Here is a 22,338-nt window from a genome sequence, read left to right as displayed (position 1 = left end):
TTAAGTAATAGCAAGATAGGTTAAGAAACAGAAGTAAAGTACAAGAGTAATCAGAGATAGGTCTATGGATGGGTGTGAGTGTGTGTGTGTGTGTGTGTGTGTGTGTGTATCTATTAAATATATCTGTGCTTAACTTTAGCCTGCTTGGGGAAGGTAAGGAGGAGAATAAAGGGGCAAAAAAAGAATACAATAAAAAATGCACAACAGGGAGCAAAAGAACACCCTACAAGGAAGTAAAGAAAGCATAGACACTCACAGATACAATTTCTTGTACTATTATTTATCCTCTCTTGAATTGCAAGTTTATTGTTAGATATTTTGAATCCTCCCTGATGTTCTGCTGAGCATATGACAATGTTCTGTTCTAGTTTGTTTTTTGTTTTTTTTATGTTTTTTTTAAATAAACAGAAAAAGAGAAAAAAATACCCAAATGGGGCTAGGAAAAGTCAGACATGACCGAATGGGCAAGTCAACTTTAAAGTGTGCCTAACCCCCTTCCCCATAACCTCAGGACTTGAGACCCCAACCGATGTAAGAAGAAGCAACGGCGCCATGTTACGGGCAGGGTGTGTAGGGAGTCAGAAAGTTTATGCTGTTCTGTGGAGAACAACATTCTAGGTTCCTCTAGTTTTGGAATGTACCCCCTCAACCACCCCCAAACACGACTCAAGACAACATACATTTTGCCTCTAACCACTTTAATATTAGTAAGGAAAATTCCTGAGAAGATGACACAGCCAATGTGTGGTTAGTAGCATGGAAGCGATCTTTCCCTTCCTTCGGATCACAGCATGTAGCAGATGAACAGTGCCATCAGGAGCCCGGTGATCACTACCACAGCAGCCATGGTGATAGCAGCAGTGGTGCTGGTGCCTGTGGTGTTATTGGCAGGCGTGGTCTTGGGGTCGGTGTTGGCACTGTTGGATTGAGTCTGAATGGTGACAGCCGATTCGCCATTGCACAGTTCACCTTCGCAGCAGTAGATGGTGAGCATATAATGAATTCCCATGTAGGTCACGGACCGCTCCTCCCCACAGACCCTTGGTGCCACACAACCCTTTTGGGTTATCCCGGGGAACAGCGGGGCCAGGCCCAGTCCGGTGTAGCATTCTTGTTCTTCTTCACAGTCATCTGGGATTCCTGTGCAATAACCCACTTCTATGGTATCACAGTAGTAGCATGTCTTGGCTGCTGTCGTTGGGGCCTGGATGAAGATGAGACTGAGACACAGGAACACCAGCAGGCAGAAATGCATGGCAAAAAGGAGAGGTTGTGGAGGATCTAGGTAGCTTAGAGTCCTTACCCTCTCACCTCCGAGTCCTTAGGAGATCCGAGTCGTGGGCTTACTTGTCCTTTCAAGATGTGTTCTCCGCTTGGTCTCTGTTGTCCTGCAGCTACGCTTTGACCTGAGTAGATAGCAGCTCTTTCACCTCCACACTTTTCTCTTGGTCCTCTTCTCCTCTGCCACGACCTTGATTCCAAAGTTTTCTTCCTATATAACCAATACACTAAGTCCTGGTAAGGACAGAGGGACTTGGCCCCTGTCTGTGAACCTTAAGGGTTCTACCTCCTGCTTTCTTCCCTTCAGGAGTTTTTCTTTCTGACAGCCTTCATAAGAGCCAGGGAAACCCCTGGCTCGGGGCTGCTCTTGCCTTTTCTCTCTCAGTTCCTATTTCTCCCGTTGCTCGGAATGAGCCAACACCAGCTCTGGCTGGCCTTATATCCTAGAGGAGGGAACCTTCTAGAACCTTCTCTCATAGAGGTCTGACATAGGCAGTATCAGTGATGTCACAGTCTTCCATCCTGACATCTCCTCATCCTAGAAACAGAATGATGCTTTCTTGGCCTACAGGATAACAATTGGTAACTGAATGCACACAGGCCCTTCAAATCTGACCTAGGGAAAAAAACCTGACATTATAGCAGCTTGGAGAAGAGGGACCTGGGGTGCCTTCCCCTGTTAAGCCACTTTACACAGTATCCAGAAGAGCATCCAGAAGATCCTGCCCCCCAGTGTCCCAGCCCTAGCCCAAGAGTTTCCTGTGTGATTTGCACTGGCTCTCCCATGTATCTGGCTTCAGTGTTGCCAATGGGAGTTTAGAAAGAGAAGCAAGCTCTCTGCTCCCCCCTTTCCACGTTTCTAATGATGTGGTAAGATGAGGTCATTTCTAGAAGGTTTTTTGGTTCTAGATCCCATGATTCAATAGGATAAAAGTTTCTTGAAAGAAGTTTCACTTTTGCCTTTTATTTCCTATGGGTGCCACAGGACGGTCATCACTGTTTGTTGAATGGAGTTGTTTTGAATTGAGTTGAAAAGGTGGCGGGCCTTGAAGCTGAGGTCCGCACGGCCGGTGCTCCTTTCCTTTCCTCTGCTGCCCTCCTCTGCTTCCTTCCACTTTGGAAGCTCAGCCTCATCAGCTGTCAACACATGTCTTCCTTGGACCAGGCACTTCCCATACAAAAGCAGAAAGTACACCCCCCCACACAAGGGAGCTTACAGTTGTGGGGGAAAGGAGGGACACAACCCCCACACATAGAAGTCTGGACAAAATATTTCTAGGGTCATTTTGGTGGGGAGGACACGAGCAGGTGGGGGCATCAGGATTTCTGTGGAAGGTCTGCTTAGGTGAGCTGTCCTGCAAGTCAGAGGCATGAGCATTGTGTTCCAAGCATGGTCCCCAGGCAGGGCAAAAACACGGGCCCAGGAAGTCAAACGCTGTTGTGAGAAATGGCCAAGAAGTCATTCTGGCTGGCCACAAGGGGAGTAATGTCTAATAAAGTCCCAAAGATAGATTGAGGCCAGCTTGTTAGGGCTTTAACAGTCAAAGAAGGAGGTTAGATTTGATGCTCAAAGCAACAGGGAGTCATTGCCTTTTTCCTGAACAGAGCAGGGACATGCGCTCTTGAGAAATCACTCTGATGGCTTTGTGGAGGAGAGATTGGAAAGGGGAACTAGCTGAGCTCTATTCAGAGGCCAGAGCAAAAGTCCATGTGATGAGCTTCTGAAATAGGGGTAGCCATAAGGTGGACAGAGATGAGAGGTATTGTGGAAGTAGAACTCTCACAAGGTGTGGGGAGGGAATAAAAATAATAGTAGCTAATATTTTATAGTGCTTTAAGGTTGGTGAAGCTCTTTATATATATATATATATATATATATATATATAATTTCACTTGTCTCTCTGTAAATTAAGTGGTATCATTATCCCCATTTTTCAGATAAGGTAACTAAGGCTGGGAGATATTAAATGACTTGTCTAGAGAGTCATATGAGCTACTAAGTGAATGAAGTCAGACTAGAAAGTAATTCTGTTGTGTCATCTGATGCTTCATGGGGTGACAGAGTGAGGGATCTGTAATCATACCTGTGTGGTAAGCCTGGATGCCTGCAAATATCGTGCCCGATCTCAGATCCCGAGCTCCTCAAAGTTAGATCATGCTGACCTGATCTTCTGAAACCATTTCCCTTTCCCCTTCTCACCCCATTTTCCCCAGAAGCACCCAAAGGAGTCAGGGACAATCATATTCTATTTACTTAAGATTCTATGCCCTTAGAAGGAACTGAGGCTAGCTCAGTGGGTGAGAGCTTCCATCCTGAGCAGAGTGAAGGGTGGCACACACAGGCTGACTGACTTGATTGGGATTGACAAGACGGGTTTCCAAAGTTGCTTGTAGAAGGTCACAGTCAGTGGGGGAACTCTGGGTGAGGTATAAGACCTTTCAGCGTAGAGGGAACCTGCTGACAAGGTCTGGTCTGCCTCCCATCTCCCCTAAGGGCTCTCGGCCTTCCTGAGAAGTCAGGGGGTGGCGACAACCTGTGATGTGATTGAAGCAGAGTGACACCAGGGGGCAAACTACGTACAAGAGCAAGTTGTTCATGTGGTGCCACGTTGCAATATATATTTGGCGCATGCCCAGTGTTTTTGTTACATAAGGGGATAAGGGTATAAAAGGGGAAAAGACCTTGGAATAAATGGACTCCATTTTTCACCCTCCTTAGGAGTCCCGCCTCATCACTTCTCCACTAGGAAGGGATATTTTAATCACCCCAACTTGGGGGCTCTAGAAAGCAAGACACAACAGTTGCTGAAGTCACAGATCTCAAAACCAGCATCAGGAAGACTCTCTTCAACCCCTTTTCATTTGTTTGACCTTGGCCAGGCTACTGAATCCCAGTGAGCAGAGTTTCCTCATTTCTAAAATGGGGCTAACAAGGAGGCCACATGGCAGAGTGGGGGAAGAATCTTTTTTTTTTTTTTTTATTAAAGCTTTTTATTTACAAAACATATGCATGAGTAATTTTTCAACATTGATCCTTGCAAAGCCTTCTGTTCCAAATTATCCCCTCTTTACCCCCTCTCCCCTAGATGGCAGGTAATCCACTACATGTTAAATATGTTAAAATATAGGTTAAATCTAATATATGTATACATATTTATAGTCATCTTGCTACACAAGAAAAATCGGATCAAGAAGGAAGAAAAAACAAACTGAGAGAAAGAAAACAAAATGCAAACAAACAACAGAAAGAGTGAGAATGCTGTTGTGAACCACACTCAGTTCCTATGGTCATCTCATAGTGTAGCTGGCTCTCTTCATCACTGAACAATTGGAAATGGTTTGAATCATCTCATTGTTGAAGAGAGCCATGTCCATCAGAATTCATCATCGTATAATTTTGTTGTTGCCATGATAATGATCTCCTGGTTCTGCTCACTTCCCTCAGCATCAGTTCCTGTAAGTCTCTCAAGTCCTCTCTGAAATCATCCCGCTGATTATTTCTTACAGAACAACAATATTCCATAACATCCATACACCATAACCTATTCAGCCATTCTCCAATTGATGGGCGTCCACTCAGTTTCCAGTTTCTGGCCACTACAAAGAGACCTGCCACAAACATTTTTGCACATACAGGTCCTTTTCCTGGGGAGGAATTTAATGAAGTCATGTAGAGTTTTTAAAATGGAGGAAACCTGAATGTGCTATGGAAAGGTGAGCCAGTATTATCAACTTAATTTAAAATGGTCCCCCAGTCAATAGTATCGCAGTTGTGATGTGACAGGAGGCTTTGATTCCCCATGTGTTGTTTTTGTTCTCCTTTGAGTCAAACTGCACATCAACATCCTAATCATTAGACCTGTGTGACTCCAGGAATTAGTAGGTACATGTGCATAATATGGTATGATTACAAACACTCTCCTGTTGTGTCTCGTTTAAGCCCCACAGCAACCCCAGAAAGTAGAAGAGTGATTTTTAACATATTCCAGACAAGGAAACTTTGACTTTTAAAGGGCAAACACCTTGCCCAAGGTCACACAAATGGCAAGGAGCCCAGGACCTGGAGGAATCCACACCTGTGGACTCCAAGTGTGGGAGCCTTTCCTTGGCGGTGTATCATCTATTACCAGATTTCCCAAAGTGGCCTCAACTGCCAGCTTGCCCGAGAGCAATAGCAAAGCTGGTAGGAAGAGACCAGGAGAATGGCCAGGAAACTGAATAGCTCTTTTGTCTTCAACAGGGACCAAGTTTTATACTTCAAGTGAGCTGAAAGTCCAAGGAGAAGTTTTCAGTGGATAAGGAGGATTGAACAATGCCTTTCAGTGCCATCAAGCAAGCCCATAGGAGCCCAGTAAGAAAGAAAAGAGATGCAAAAGAAACTGTACATACCCCACAAGGATCTCTTGTCTTAACTAAGGAAAGGAAACGCATATTATGACAATGTAGGAAAAAAGGAGGATCCTTGGAAGATGACAGTGGTTTGGACAGGGCCAATTCTTCCTCAGTGCTTGATATCCAAGGAATCTTTCCTTTTTCTTAGCGTGGGCCCTCCTGCTGGGATTTTGTAAGTGTCAAATTTCTGTTGTAGTGTATAGTAAGAGGTTATCACAGCACGTAAAGGTTAGTGCTGGATTTTTTTTGTCCTGTGAAATCCCCCAGTGAAAAAGGTTATATGGTCGTGGTGGAGACAGACAAGTAATCACAAGCTCAGAGAGTGCCATGTTTGCTCTATGATATGTTATCTTCAACAAGCAAAAGTGATTTGTGGTTTTCTCTGCAGTGAGTTTGAAATCCGTAGTTTTAGATAGTTACCATTCTTTCAATAATTCTCATAAAAAATCTTCCATTTGTTAATCCTTATTTATGGCATATCTACATATACACCATTAGGTTTTCTCTCTCTCTCTCTCTTTCTCTCTCTCTCTCCCCCTCTCTGTGTGTGTGTGTGTGTGTGTGTGTGTGAAAATATTCATTACACTTCTGTGTAGAGATCACATAATAATATATAATTATTAATAAATAGTAATAAATAATAAATATAATAAAAAGATAATAAAAAGTAAAAGCTAGAACAAATGATGATGCGCATTATGCCTTTATTTACAAACACTGTACAGTCTTTAAAATAATGTTGTCATCTGTTGAGAGGTGCTTTCTTGTTTTTAATGTTGAAAGTAACATCATTTTGATGTTAGAAGACAATCTGATTGTTTCTTTATAGCACCCTGTAATAGGTTTGGTAGAATTAATCCAAAAGGAAGTTTCCCAAAATCTATAGATACCTTATCTAACTTACTACACGATTGCAAAGGGAGTATCAAATTGAGAGTCCCATTAAGAAGTCTTCTTCCTTCCACCAACTGTGAGGAGAAATGTAACAAAAGCTTTAGGAAGAAGAGACAAATGTCTTTTATTCTGTGTGTCCAGACAGCATGTAGTGTCCCTGGTCAAAGTTGTTAGCTTGACCCCTCCATCTGTCACAGATTTCCAGGGTTGAGGGAAAACCTGGATTTGTCTCCCTCTTTTTTCAGAGTATCATCAAGGCACTGTGAGGTGATTTCAGCAGTAACTGTTCTTTCCTCTGGCTTTTGCTGTTTCTTCTACAGATCAACTTCTTTGGCTACTTCAATACTCTCTCACCTTTTATTAACTATAGTGAGAAAGCAAACTTGTATGACAAATAAGACATATAGTACCTTACACAGGAGCCCCTAATCTCTTCTTCACTATCAGAACATACTTTGATCTCTATTGTCTGACTTGACTAATCTTTTATCATTCTTCTGGCATTACTGGCAAGTCAGCCCACATAAATTTTAGAGGAGCGACAAGCAGTCAATCAAAATCATTTGACTTGCAGGCATAAGCTGGAGTGGGACCATGGGATGATAAGTTAAGAGTTGGGAAAGACCTTTAAATGTTCTCATGTGCAGTGTTACAGATGAAGAAATATAAATTAATTCTACAAGGACATACAAATAAGTAAAAATTTAATACTGATCAATTTTATTTGTGGATGGAATTAGACACAGAATTAATGCATGGGCTTTAATTTTTTTAATATTTTATTTTTCCACTTACATGTAAACATAATTCTAACCATTTTTAAATGTTTAAGTTCCAAATTCTCACCCTTTCTCCTATCCCACTGATTGAGAAGGCAAACTATTTGATAAATGTTATATTTATACAATTATGTAAAACATATTTTTGTATTAGTCATTTTGTGAAAGAAAACTCAGATGGAAAAAAGAAAAAAAAAAAAAGAAGGTAAAAAAACCACCCCAAACCAGTGTGCTTTGATCTGTATTGATTCTATCAGTTCTTTCTCTGGAGCTAGATAACATTTTTCATCAGAAGTCTTTCAGAACTATTTCATATCATTGTATTGCTGAAAATAACAAAGTCGTTCAGAATTAATCATAGTATTGCTGTCACTGAGCACAGTGTTCTCCTGGTTCTGTTCATTTCACTTTGCATCAGTTCATCTAAGTCTTTCCAGGGCTTTTTGAAATCATGCTGCTCTTCATTTCTTGGAGCACAAACTATTGTTTGCATCCCATCATAATTATATATCACTTGTTCAGCTATTTCCTCAATTTCCATTTTTTTGCTACCACAAAAAGAGCTAAATCTTTCTACATATAGATCTTTTTCTTTTTCCTTGATTTTTTTTGGGGGATATGGACCTAGTAGTGGTTTTTCTGGGTTAAACTTTGTACACAGCTTTATAGCTCCTTGGGCATAGTTTCAAAGAGTTGTCTATAATGACTATCAATTCATAACTTCACTAACCATGCATTGATGGATTTTTTTAAAAATGTATTCAATTGTAGTAGTAGTAGGGGCAGTGGTATTGGTGGTAGTAGTAGTAGTAGTAGTAGTAGTAGTAGTAGTAGTAGTAGTAGTAGTAGTGGTGGTGGTGTAGTTCAGAAGGGAACCCAAAAGGTTGGGGTTACAGACTGGTGTCACGAGGTATCTCAAAAGAATTTGCAACCTTGAACTCATCTCCATGTCAAAGGGCAAAGTTTATTGTAATTATAACCCCAGTTGAAATGAGCTAAGTTCCAAAAGAGTTTAGCAAAAAAAAGAAAGAAAGGAGAAAAATTTATCCAGTTCTTCATGTCCCTGATATGCTATTTTTATGGCCCAGGGATAGAATTGAGGAGTGTTCTTATTCACTATTGTGTCAGGAACTTGGTTATTACTAAGCACTAGATTATCTATCTGATGATCAGCAATGTTTGTAGGACTATCCTAAGGCCAGAAGACTTTAGAATCAGATTGTTAGAGTCAAATCACCCTTAAGTTCAGGGAACCCCATAACTTCTGCTTCCCCTAGGAGCTGTACCCCCTTGGTAGCAGCAGCAGCAGCAACAGCAACAGTTGTCGTTGTTGTTGTTGTTTTGAGAGCTGGGTTATGAATTCATCATGTTTTTTAAAACTGGTCCTATGCTTCAGCTCTGTTCCTCTCTGCTTTTTTTTCTTTTTCAACAAGAAACTGTATGAATCAGCTCCATTAACGAGCTTGTCTCCCTTGCATACTTAATATCTAACTTAGGGGTGACACTCATAATATAAGGAAGCAGATGACTGAAGAAATTATAATTAAACCACTGAAAAATATTTTTGAATACTTAATAGTGTTTTATCAACTGTTTCTCAATATCAAAACATCGGCATGTACTTCGCATATTCCATACTTTCAACAAACATGCTTAAGCTCCCACTATTTCCATGGGCTTTTGCATCTTCTCTCATTCCACACTCATGAAGTAGGCTTCAGTATGGCTGGACTTATCATATAGTTAAGACTCGTTTCCTTTGTGAAAAGAGTCTTCTCTGAGAAGGCTTCTTCTAGGGCTCAAGCTCCATCCATTTTATCCTTTCTGGCTGCCTTACAATTTTCTTTGGAGAGGGCTGAATATACTGTGGCTCTCTTCCAGGCTCTCTTGTAACCACAAGCCTAATAGGGTGATTTCAGACTCGGGGAAATGTGCATAATGGACAAATGGCAGTTAACTCCCCAAATCGCATTTTCAAGCACGGGGGAATTCATATTTTAAAGACCAGAACTGAAAAGTCTGACAATTGTGAATCAAAGATTTAAGCTGAGTTTTATTTTGTTTCTTCTCATTGTCCCTATTTGTCGGTGGGCAGGGAGGAAACTTAGTCTTCACCTTCTCTAATCATTTTTGTTCTAATGTGAGAATCGGATCATTAGGTGACAGGCTTTTTCTTCCAGTTTTCGCCATCTCCTCTTAAGAGCATATGTGTATATTAATAATAAAAAATATTAAAGCCCTAGAGAGTCACTAATAAGAAAAGATGAAATGAACCACTCTCAGGAGGATGAATGCTAGATTAACAGAATGTTAACATTACAAGGAACCTTAGGCAACGCTGAATTTCAGCACCCTCATTTCACAGGCCCAGAAACGAGGAGGAACTGAGGCCCAGTACAGAGAAGTGATCTGTCCAAATACATATAGCTCAAATTCCCTTTAAAAACATAGAGGGTGGTTTGAGTTTGGTCTTGACCTCAGATTTTATGGGTGTTAAAAAACTCAGTTTTTTGTGAACAAAAAAAAGTTTTGTATCACAATGTCTTAGGGGCTCATTTAGAGAAGTAGGGGGGGCTCTTTGACAGGCCCAAGGTGGCACAGCCAGTATATGTCAGAGGTGAGGCATTCAGCCCTTCTACCCTGCTGTTGTTCATATTTCTATCTGATTTCCTTTCAATGGGGGAAACACGAATATTTGAAATGATATGGAAATAAGAAGACCTAAGAATTAGAGCAATAGCTTAAAAATGATGCCTTCTGACGCTGTGTCCTCCTTTTTTACTCTGTGTCACATGAAGTATATAGCCTTTCTCCTTGCCAAAGCAAAGGCCTCTATGTGTAGAAAATGATCCCATAGCATCCCATCTTCCATAGCATCCCCATTTTCTCTCACTTCTCTGCTACCTCATTGTCTTCTGCCTACAAACAGGTATATATCTTCCTCCATTTTGAAAATACCTCACTTGATCTATCTATCTGAGCTAGCTATCACCCATATCTCCAGCAATTTGGAGATAATCTTCTTTAGAAGGCCATTTATTGAGCCACTCCTTTTGAAAGGGTTCTAGTGGCAAGAGAGAGTTGTGGGAATCGTCTTTTGGTCAGTGCAGGTCCTTTGTGAAAGAATTCACAAACCCAAAATATTAAGTGGCAAAAATGGACATTTATTGTTGGATGAGAAGTCAACTTTGCTAAGAGACTGACTTCCCAGTGGCAAAGTCCTATTAGGGAAATGGGGGCAGGCACTAAGAAGAGAATGTCTTCTCAGCAGGCAGGAGTCCTGGCAGCTATGCCAAGGAGGCAATGGACATTCTGCAAAGAAATGAGAGAGCAGAAACCTATTGTATGAGTAGAACTTGGTGGGGGGTTGGGGGCACTTTGAGCTGATCAGACCAGGATCTCCCAATTGAAATTGTGTTGAAGGCGTTTTCAACCTGAATTTGACTGGAGATCTGACTATCAATGGGGGTGATTTGTCTTAAAAATGGCCCAGCCTGAGAAACATTCTCATAGACTCTCTAGAGTCTGAGAGTCCAGGAGTCAAAGGGGGACAGAATGTCAGTGTTAATTTTTCAAATCAAAGTGGAACACAGTTTCACACCCCCGGCACTTTTCCTCTCATTCTTTTAACTCACTACAATTTGGCTTCTGACCTCCCCATTCCACCTAAACGGTTCCTTCCCAAGCTCTCTACTGTCTCTGAATTGCCAAATCTAATGGCTTTGTCTGTGTCCTTGTGGCCTTGCCTCTAACCTCATCCTCCTTGACTCCATTATAGTCATCTTTGCTGGGTCTTGCTCCAAGTCGGGCCCATGAATGTCCCAGATATGAGTATTCCCCAAAGCTCTTTTCTGTGTCTTCTTCACTTTCCCTTTTATATCACTACCTTGTGACTTCCTTAGCTGTCACACATTTGAATGGCATCTCTGTGCTAATGATTCTTAAATATACTTATCCACTTTAGCTTGTCTTCAGACTTCCAAACTCACACCTTCAACTCCAGCTGAATATCTTAAAGATATCTTAAATTCAACATATTCAAAACTGAGTTCATTACATTTCTCCTACCTCGATCCTTCCCCTCTTCCTAACTTTGCCACTCTCTTCCTAACCTTTGTGTTTCTGTGAAGGGCAGCCCCCTCTCACTCAGGATCACAGCCTACATGTCTCCTCATCGCCTCACTCTCATTTACCCCTCCACATCTAACTTCCTGTTAAGTCCGATCTACTGTTATCAGATATCTTATATATGTCCCCTTTTCTCCTCTGACACTGGCCTCACCCTAGTACAGATCCTCATCACTTCAGACCTAGACTAGTGCAGTAACCCCCTGGTGGGCTTGCCTGTCTCAAGTCTCTCCCTGCTTCAGGCCATCCTCCATACAGCTATCAAACTTAGCTTCCTAGAATTCATATCACCCTCTCCCCATACTCAGTAAACTCCAATAGTTCTCTGTCACCTTCAAGATCAAATAACATCCTGTGTTTGTCCTTCAAAGCCGTCATAACCTGATTCCTCCTACTTTCCCAGTCTTCTTAGACTTTATTCTCCAGCCCTGTCCCCATATAGTCAGATCCACAGACACTGGTTTCTGTGCTGTTTCTTGCACAAGATCATCTCTCTCTCTCTCTCTCTCTCTCTCTCTCTCTCTCTCTCTCTCTCTCTCTCTCTCTCCCCTGATATTTTCCACAGCTGTCCTCTATGCCTGGTATTCTCTCCCTCCTTATCCCTACCCCTACTTCCTGGCTCCCCTGGCTTCCTTCAAGTCCCAGGGAAAAGACTGACTTCTACAAGATGCTTTTCCAATTCCCCTTTAACACAAATGCCCTTCTCTCTGATGATACTTTACAATTTCATGACATTTACAAAGTATTATGTGCCAGCCACTGTATTGCTTTATAAAATCATTGGATCATCTGATCCTCCCACGACCCTGGGAGGTAGATGATGTTATTATCTCCACTTTACAGATAAACTAAGGCAAAGAGGGGTTAAGTAGTTTGCTTGTGGTAACACAGTATTCAAGGCTGGGTTTGAACTCAGGTATTCCTGACTCCAAACTCGGCATTCTTTATCCCATTTATGTTCCATTTAGCCCAATTAAGCTCCCATGTTTTTCTTGTATGCATCTTGTTTCTATATATTTGTTTTCATATTATCATTCCTCATTTGACCATAAGGGTCGTCAGATCACGGACTGTATTTTGCCTTTCACTGTATCCCTGACATTTAGCATAGGTTCTGGTTCTGGTGCATAGTAAATGCTTAATAATGTGTGTGGACTGAAAATAATATTTTCTTCCATTAACACGCTGAAGTTTGGCCATTCCTCAATCAAAATCACCTGAATCAATTAAAGAAACCTTTGGAAAATTTAAATTGTTCAATGCAAATTAATTGGGTATCAGGCCCCAAAGGTGCTTAATAAATTTTCATCATTGAATTGTAATTAAGGTAATTATTTAACAAAGTGGATGGATTCTAGAGAGAGATAAAGATGAAAACTTCACATTTGGGCCTTTTCCCCCATTTCCATGAATTTTGCTTTCTTCCACTTGAAGAACTCTTACTATACAAGTCGGCTGGTGGAGTCACAGTGCCATTCTCTGCAGTGGGGCTCTCAGTCATCCTTTTAGTCCCCAGGCCCACTTCTCTCCCTTGATGAATTTGACTTGGTGATGTTAAATGACAGCAACTCTGAGACTAGATGACTTCTTGGTTTTTATTTGAGTTACATTGACAGCACTGAGCAGTGGCCAAAAAGCAAAGAGGAGAGAGGATAGACACTCCAATTCCAATTAAGTGGTCCAGGAAAGAGTCCATAACACGATATATTCTCAGATACTTTGATCATATCTACTCATCCCACTCTGCCAAATCTGAAGTATTTCTGTTCAAAATATGCTTGGAAGGGTTTTCACTTGTTTTGTTGAAGTTGTGTCTTTCAAACTCAACTAATTGTATTTTATTGTTTCCTTAATCTTCAGTTACTAGAATGTCTCTGTAACACTGAATGAATTTTAAGGCTTTCCCCCCATTTTTATGAGCTGCTTTTTATGACTAAAACTATAAATGTGGCTATTGTAATCAAACCAGACCAGAATATTCTGATGGAGACATCGTAACAACGAAGTCACCATTTTATGCATGATCAGATGGCATAATAGAAATATCCATATCTCCGTGAAAGTCTAAAGTCATTATTTCAGTCTCTAATAGGAGTCACTAAACCTTCAAGAATGGTTGGAATTGGGACTGCCAATATTTAGGCACTCTTGCTTACTTGTCTTCCAAAACCGGCTAGTAGAGATTTGTGTCTCCTTGGAAAATGTGAGTAGAGAAAGGTCAAGGATGGGTATTTGGTCTTTAGACAACCTCAATTTCTTTAGCTTACCAGATAAAGAGGAGAGATGAAATAAACAGTACCGACATCATTTCTTTTCATAAGCAAGACAGTACAGAAATTCATAATCCAGGATATCAACCATTTATGATATTTGCATTTTTATTTTAATCAGACTCATTGGAACAAGTTTTGCATTATTGATTATCATTATTTTTAGTGCTGGTACTTCATTTGTGAATTTTTTTCCCTAAGTAAGTACTACTATCCTTTGTATTTATTTGACATTCCTCTATTGCCAAGAGCATACTCACAAGCAACCTATACTTCTGAGCTGTTTGTAGACATCTGAACCCTAAAAAAATCTCCTTTAACTTTATTGCTTTCATTTCATGTCTCATGTCCAGCAGCAGCTGGAGTTACATCATACAAAACAGCATCTAGTTAAGTTTTTTTTTTTCCCATCCTCTTTTTTGTTTCTTTGTTTCCTGTTAATAATGAATATAGAATAATAAAAGGATATTCTGAGATTAAATAAAAAATGTGCTTTCCTTCGCAGAATTGGGGGCCTACATGCTTAGCGACACTGTATCCCAATTACAGCTGATACCAAGTTGCTTTTAAGTTCTCTGGAAGGGGAGGAGGAGATAAAAAGTTGCCTCTCTCTCCTAGCCTCCTCTAACCAAAACAAAAGGTATCAGGAGAAAAATGGTCCACAGTGAGTCATGTGAAAGGATGGAGACAGTATCTTCATATTAATCAACAAGTTTTGACTTCTCTGATTACAGAGACATCACCATGCTTTTGCCAGAATGAATGGTGTCCAATGAGTAAATAGGAGAAGCGAGTTTCTATTTGGAAATGGTGTGGGGCCCCTTGATTCAAAAGGAACCTCCAAAGGAATACCTCCACTGGCCTTTGGAACTTGGGCTGCAGATGGTAACACTGCCTCCCAACCCTTAAAGGGACAAAGCTGAGGATCCTTATGAGAAGGAGCATAAGTAGGGGAATGCGGCCTGACACTCAAGCAAAAGTGTATGTTTCTGCATTGGGCTTCAGTCTGCCAAGATGCAGTATAGTCCAATGCTGAGAAAATGACAAGGTAAGAGCAACAGTGATCCTTTGGGCCCTGGTGTCATCGATAAACTCCAGTACACAGTGCGGACGTGACAACGGTGTGTCGGCATATGTCCTTCAGCCTTGTTACTAGATTGCTATCTTCTGAGGGAAATAGGAAATGGGTTCTTTATGATAATGGAAGACATTCATCCAGGCGCTGACTGAATTTGGGGAAGTTTTCAGGTTTTAAAGTCCTATTTAAATGTGGAAAGGGCTCCCTCAGGAAATGGTGGGTTCCTCACAATGATCTACAAGCAAAGGCTGGATGACCTTTGTCAAAGATATCAGAGAGGGGATCTGAGCTAGGGAGAAGGTAGTCCTGAAAGTCTCTGTAGTGCTTTAGGATTAGGGTCCTAAGAAGACATAAAATGCAAATCATTTTAATTAAAATTAAGGGAATCATTGGTGGACTCGGGTCAACTCAGATTGTCCTCTTTCTTCTTTATGACTTAGTAATTTTTGAACAACATACATAAGGCTTAAAAGAGAGTTTTAAACTATTCTTTTTTGTATCATGAAGAACATTTCCCTGTACTTTTTTAGTTGTTTTGGGGTTCTTAGAAGGTGCACCACATTCTACCTTTTTAGGTTTGAAGGAGAAGGATGGTCACTAGCATTTTTATATAACACATCTTACAAATTTGAAATTATTTAAGGGCTGGATTTCTTTTTTATTTTGAGCTATACCTTTAACTGAAAGAAAATTATTTTTACAGTGGGGAAGAATGAATTATTTTTACATTTGTAAACATTTAATATTTTATTTCTTCTTTCCCCAAAATAAATAAATAAAAACCTGCACAACAATTATGCATAGTCCAGAAAAGCAAATTCTCACAATGGCCATATGTAGATAGCGATTTCTTTTTAAGGGATTTTTATTTTTATAATTTGTTCAATGGAACATGAGTAGTAGGAAGGATATATTCATAAAAATATATGCCACACAAAATAAAATAATAAACTATTATAAAGTATCTCATTCTGCATTTTAAGTGGATCACCACTTTGGTCAGAAATGGATGGCATATTTCATTTTTATTTTTCTGGATTAGTGGTTGATTATTGATCAAAGTTTTGAAGTTTTTCATAGTCTTTTTTTAATTCTACTGTCACTGTATACTTGTTCTCCTATTTCTGTTCACTTCATTCTGGATTGGTTTATAGGTTTCTTCCTAGTTTCTTCTGAAATAGTCCATTTTATTGTTTTTATGGCACAAGATTATTTCACTATGTTCATAGACTATATTTTGTTTAGTAATTCTGCGGTAGATAGATGGACATTTCCTTAGTTTCTACTTTAGAACTGCTACATAAAGAGCTATTTAAAATATTATTATCCATACAAGTCTTTTTTTTTTCTTTTATCTCTTTGGGGTAGAGACCTAGCAATGCAATTCTTAGGTCAAAGAGTGTATAACTTAGTAACGTTAGTAACTTTCAAATCATTTTAAAATGTACGAATTCTTCAGTAGTATTAAATACATTTCTGAGTTTGGGGAATATTTGAGAACAATAAGACCATAAGGAAACATAACTTAAAAACTTAGCTTTCAGTCAGGCAATAGGCATTTTGATCTCCTACTGTGTGACAGGCACTGTACTAGTCATGGGGGCTACAAATTCAAAAGTGAGATCATCTCTCACCTCAGGGATCTGTTATACTACATAAACCTTAATGCCCTTTCCTCGATTCCAAGGAAGGTCTGTGCCTTTAGACTAACTGCAGAAATCCCTCTATAATAACTATAATAATTTCCAAAGTATCTGCCCAGTAACTACTAGATCAGAAGAAGTCAACAAGTTGCAGGGTCTTCCTGTAAAGTGTAATACCTATGGAAGACATTATTGCCTGAGAGAGGATATGAGGCATTACAACCAGAAGCCCATCATGGCATTGGCAAGTCTATGGAGTTAAGCCAGAATCCAAAAGAAGACCCAACCCAGGGTTCCTGTGTTCAGTACTGACAGTAAGACCAGAGAGCAGACGCAGTTTTTGAGGAACAGCAGAGAAGGCATTCACAAATCCTTCCTCAGTAGAAATCAGATTCCCTCGACAGATGGGGAAGACCAAATATTCTTTAAATGAAGAAATGACTGCAAATGTATTGAGATCACCTTTGAAAATCTAGAAACCTCTGAGATCCAGAGTGAGTCAATGTTTAGGTAAGCTCACATTCAAGAAAGTTCTGTATAATGATTATGGAGGTACAAGAAGGACACATCTGATAAGGACCTTCCTCTGAAGAGCTTGGAAAGTATAGCTTACCTTTCCCTCATTTCTGCATTTTAAGTGGATCACCACTTTGGTCGGTGATTGATTTTCCATCATTTTCATTTCCACATTCTGTGTTCCTACCAAATTAGGAATTGTGCTGTTCTTTGAACTCAATTATACATTTCCTGTCTCTGTACCTCCTTTTGTAATAGGTATATGGTAAAGTCAGTGTTTAATACAGATCAAAATGGGATGCTAACCATGGGCAAAAGGTCATGTGTTTGCCCTTACTTAGTTCTGCCTTGCCATGTTCAGTCCCTCTCAGGGACCATCAGAGAGGCTTACCAGGAGCATCTTCAAGGACACATCTCTAGGCATCCAGGGGACATATTTTCTCTAGGGAGTCCCTTGTATTTGTCTTAAGCTGTTCCTAGTCATCCAATTTCTATAAAAACTCTTAAATTAGCTTAATAAGTCAGCATATCCCAAGATTTTATTCAGTATAAAATCCTAACCCAAACAACTTAGTTTCTTTCCTTCCTTATTCTGACGAGGCCATCCTTACTTGACTGCCTGAATGACAATGCGATTTTGCTTTTAAAAGATTGTTGGGAACTTTAAAGAGAACCTAATTTTTAAAAAATATTTATTGCACTTTTATTTATTTTGTTAAATATTTCCAATTACATTTTAATCTGATTAAGGCAATACTGAGGAGTGGTACCTAAGGTGTGTTTGATATCTCTATTCTCAAGTACAGTTTTATTTTTTTTAATTAAAGGTTTTTATTTTCAAAACAAACGCACAAATAATATTCAGCATTCACCCTTGAAAAATCTTGTGTCCCAAAGTTTTTCCCTCTGTTTCCCCTAGATGGCAAGTAATTCAATATATGTTAAACATATGCAATTCTTCTATACGTATTTCCACAAATATCATGCTGCACAAGAAAAATCAGATCAAAAATGAAAAAAATGAGAAAGAAAACAAAATGAAAGCAAACAACAACAAAAAGAGTGAAAATACTATGTTGTGATCCACATTCAGTTCCCACAGTCCTCTCTCTGGGTGCAGAACTCTCTATCATAAGACCATTGGAACTGGCCTGAATCACCTCACTGTTGAAAAGAATCATGTCCATCAAAATTGAAAATCTTATAATCTTGCTGCTACTTTGTACAATGTTCTCCTGTTATACTCACTTCATTCAGCATCACTTCATGTCAGTCTCTTCAGGCCTCTCTGAAATCATCCTGCTAATTGTTTCTTACAGAACAATAATATGAAATATGAATTTATTCAGCCATTCCCCGACTGATGGACATCCACTCAGTTTCAGTTTCTGGCCACTGCAAAAAGGGCTGCCAAAAACATTTTTGCACATGTGGGTCCTTTTCCCTCCTTTAAGATCTCTTTGGGATATAAGGTGCTTTTTAAAAATCCCCACTTTACATTTGAGAAATTGAGGCAATTCGTGATTAAATAACTTACCCAGGGTCAGATAGCTAGTAAGTGAAGTTTATTTTGAATGCAGGTCTTCCTGAATCCAGAGCAAGCACTCTATTCCCTTCATGACCCACTGCCTCCTGGCAATAATCTTCTCATTTTCAAAAAAAAGAAGAGGATGAATTCAGCAAATTGTAGGCCTAGGGGATTAACTTCTATTCCTGAGAAAATTCTATGGTACATTATTAAAAGAATGGCCAGTGAGCATTCAGGAAAGGAAGGAGTGATCGCAGAGAACCAGCCTGAGTTTCTCAAGAACAGGTCATGCTGGACTAAACTTGGTTTCTTTTCTGACAAGGTTCTTAAATTGGTAGATTACAGGAATGTTATGGTAATGGTACATTTTAGCAAATATTCAATAAAGCATCTCATGATCTCCCTATAGAAAAGTCCCAGCTACCTACTAGCTTTTGGAATGACTGACCTCAAAGAATAATCACTGAGCATTCAAGGTTATCTTGGAAGGACATCTCAACCGAAGGGGCCCAAGGAGCTATTTTCAACCTTGTGCTATTTAATATTTTTGCCAATAACCAGGTAATAATGAAAACAGCATGCTTCTCACATTTATAGATGACACAAAACTAGGCGAGAGAGCTAATGTTTTTTGTCAGGATTCAAACCAAACTTGATAACCTACAATATTGGGCTGAATCAAATAAGAAGAAATTTAATACAAACAAAAATGCATTGAACACTTGGGTTCATGAAGTCCATTCCACAGATAGGGGAGATCTGGTTAGTTAGCAGTTTGTCTGAAAAAGATCAGAAGGCTTTAATATATTGCCAGTTTCATTTGAGACAGTAATATGTTGTGGCCGTCATGAAAATTAATCCTTGGCTGTACTCCAAAAGACATAGCTTCCAGAAATCAGGTAGTGATAGTTCAAGTGTATTCTGAACAGGTTGCATGTTTTATTCTGGACCCTACTCTTTAGGAAGAACCTTGATAAGCCTGAGATCATGCAGAGGAGAATGACTGGAATGGTGAAGCCCCTTGAGATCATGCCGTATGAGAATTGGCTGATGGAAATGGGGATGTTTAGACCAGAGAATAAAAAGGCTCAGGAGAGAGATGCAGCTGTATTCAAGTATTTAACAGGCTGGCATGTGAACTAAGAATTAGATTTGTTCTTTTTGACCCCAGGAGATTGAACCAGAAGCAATGGATAGAAGGTACAAAGAGGCAGATTTAGGCTTGACAGGAGGAAATTAGCTTCTTCAGAAGGGTATAGGTTCCCCTTCACTGAAAGTCTTCAGGCAAAAGCCAGCTGGCCTTTGGTTTGTTTTAGTGAAAATTCATTTTTTTTGGTTTGAGATGGGAGGTGATTTGCAGATTGGAATCAATGAATACTCAGGTAACTCACCATTCCGAGATTCTGTCACTCATTTCTCCACGTGAGAAATGATGAGTCTGTTGTCTAAGTGTGGGGAATAATATCTAATGTGTTGAAGGGAAAATACAGAAAGATATGTTTGAGAGGGAAAAGCAAGTGGGAAATATGGTGAGACTCATGACATATCTTTGTTAGCTTACCATGGTCTCTTACCATGTCAAATGAAATATGATTTTATGGATTATCTTGTCAATTTCAGCAGAATTTTATTTTATAGCTCATTAGCATCTCCTGAGAGGCTATAAACTTGGATTCTTTTGTTGAGCTCATAACAATTCACATCACTTATATTTCGATTTCCTATAAATTAATTTCAGTACAATAGCAGTAAGCACTTTGCAGTGTCTTTCACTTACTCTTTCAAAATCAAGTAGTTGTGTACCAATGCCAGAATCATTTTTCTTTTCCTTATGTATCCCAGCAATAACATTTCTTTTCAACAGTGAAAAGTTTTGCATCCTTGAAGGAGCAATATGTATGTATCTGCAGTATTTGCAGAATTATTGATTTAGAGCTGGAAGAGATCACAAAATCTATCAAGTCCACTTCCCCTTATTTTTCAGATGAAGAAACAGAAGCCAAGAAATGTCAAGTAGTTTGCCCAGGCTTCTACTGGAGCTTAAATCTTCTGAAAGGTAAGAAGTGCCTTTCTCCCCTGTTCCACATGAACTTGAATAGGTCACACCTTCAGGGGCATCCCTTGGCTGACCTCAGGCATTTGGACTGGAAATATTGGCTGGAAGCCTTTATACACCCATAGCTTTTCCTATTGTTATAAAAGAACCAAATCACATGTCATCCCATCTATCAGCATATATGTTTTAGAGCAGTGGGGGGCCATGAAGAGAGCATGAAGTCTCCTTTTTCTGAAATGTCTTTTTCTGAGTCTTTTTCTGCAGCAGACGAATGGTGTATGGTTGGTGGGCAGTCTGTTTGGCTTAGAAGCTGTCGATAAGAATGTCCACCAGGCTCAATTTGCAAAATCCAACCAATTCTCTTACTGGCAATAAGGAATCAGGACATACTGTCTTGCGAGGGCCTCCATCAGTCTCCAGCTCTATTTTGTAACCAGACAAGTTGGCCAGTATCTCCCAGACTAAGAATGGAGGGGTTTTCCACTGATATTTTTTCTTGTGTGTCCTATGAATAACAAGATTCCCCTGCAGAACCCTGTCACCCTTGTAAAAACCTGAATGGGAACCTTGGACACCAACGCCACTGTTGATTTCTTTCATCTTGCTTATGGGCTCAAACTGTAGCTAAGAGAGTAGCTTCCCGTAACTTCCGTCACATCCCAGAGATGTTTCCATTTTGGCTATCTATAACCTCTCTGTCATGAGAAACTCCAAAATACAAATCGATGAGCGAGTGGGGGTCATGCCCAGATATTAGCAAACAGTCTGGAAAGCCAGTGGTATCATTCCTGGCAGAGAAATATGCATCTACTAGGAATGTCACGTGTTTATTCCACCAAGATTTTTGTTCTAGGGGAGGGAGAACACATAAACAGATGCTCTCAATCTTAGGCTGATAACAGAGCTTACTCAAGGCTGTGAAATCATTTGACTGTAGTGCATACAGGGGAAACCATGTAACTTCTGTGGACCACGGGTTTTTTTTCTGTAGACTAGATGATGTTTCAGCCATCCAACTCTAAAATACAATCATATATTCCTGAATGGTTAAGTTTTTAGCATATACATGTAAACTTTACCTAATGTCATTCATTGATTCCATGGATATAGAATATTAGAGGAGACAGGTGGGGGTCTTAGGAATACTATTATAATCAGGTAATGGACTGAATGAGATCACGATGTTTGTTTATACTTTACTGGCATCCCTGAGACCCCAATTTTAGCTTGTTGTGATGAACCTATGTCATAGTTATATGCAGTTGAAAGCCAGAAAACTAGCTTGAGCCAGGCAGCTGCTTCAGTCTGGATGGCCTGCCAGTGTTTGGGGGCTGTGGAGTTTTACACAAAGGCAAATGAAGTGTTCTGGAGCTTTTTGTAGACGAATCAATCTTTATAAGCCCAGAGGTCAGTGAGCAGAACTCCGATAGAGTCAGGGATATAACTGTGGCTATTTATCGATTACTTTGGCTATAGTTAATTACAGATCCCCCTCTCCTAGGAAAAGTGACCTGACATATATCACCTCCCCCTGAGCCCTCCAAAAGCTAGAAGAATGCTAGAAATTATGATGCTTGGTGAATAGAGGAGTTTTTATTCTCCAAATCCATATGAGCTGGTCCATGTCTAGAAAACAACATATTCTCGATACTTCCATAAATGAGGCAATCTCTTTCCTGTATAAAAAGGGCCTACATCATTTTCAGGACTCAAATTATTGGGGAAATTGGGCAGAGAACTGCACTTGTGTTACAAGATTGAATTTTGCCCTTG

The 22,338-nt window shown here is 39.9% G+C and overlaps 1 protein-coding gene across 1 annotated transcript; it reads right to left on the bottom strand.

The window, feature by feature from the left end:
- Positions 1 to 647: 647 nt before the first annotated feature.
- LOC105751129 (sperm acrosome membrane-associated protein 4-like) lies at positions 648 to 1,699 on the bottom strand. The gene has a single exon (XM_012553583.2). It carries the CDS (start codon positions 1,253 to 1,255, stop codon positions 785 to 787), a length of 471 nt encoding a protein of 156 aa, XP_012409037.1. The 5' UTR covers positions 1,256 to 1,699; the 3' UTR covers positions 648 to 784.
- Positions 1,700 to 22,338: the final 20,639 nt, after the last annotated feature.

The sequence above is a fragment of the Sarcophilus harrisii genome, chromosome X (assembly GCF_902635505.1).
Source record: "Sarcophilus harrisii chromosome X, mSarHar1.11, whole genome shotgun sequence".
NCBI lineage: Eukaryota > Metazoa > Chordata > Mammalia > Dasyuromorphia > Dasyuridae > Sarcophilus > Sarcophilus harrisii.
Note: the sequence above shows the minus strand (reverse complement) of the source record. Positions and strands in the feature narration are given on the sequence as shown.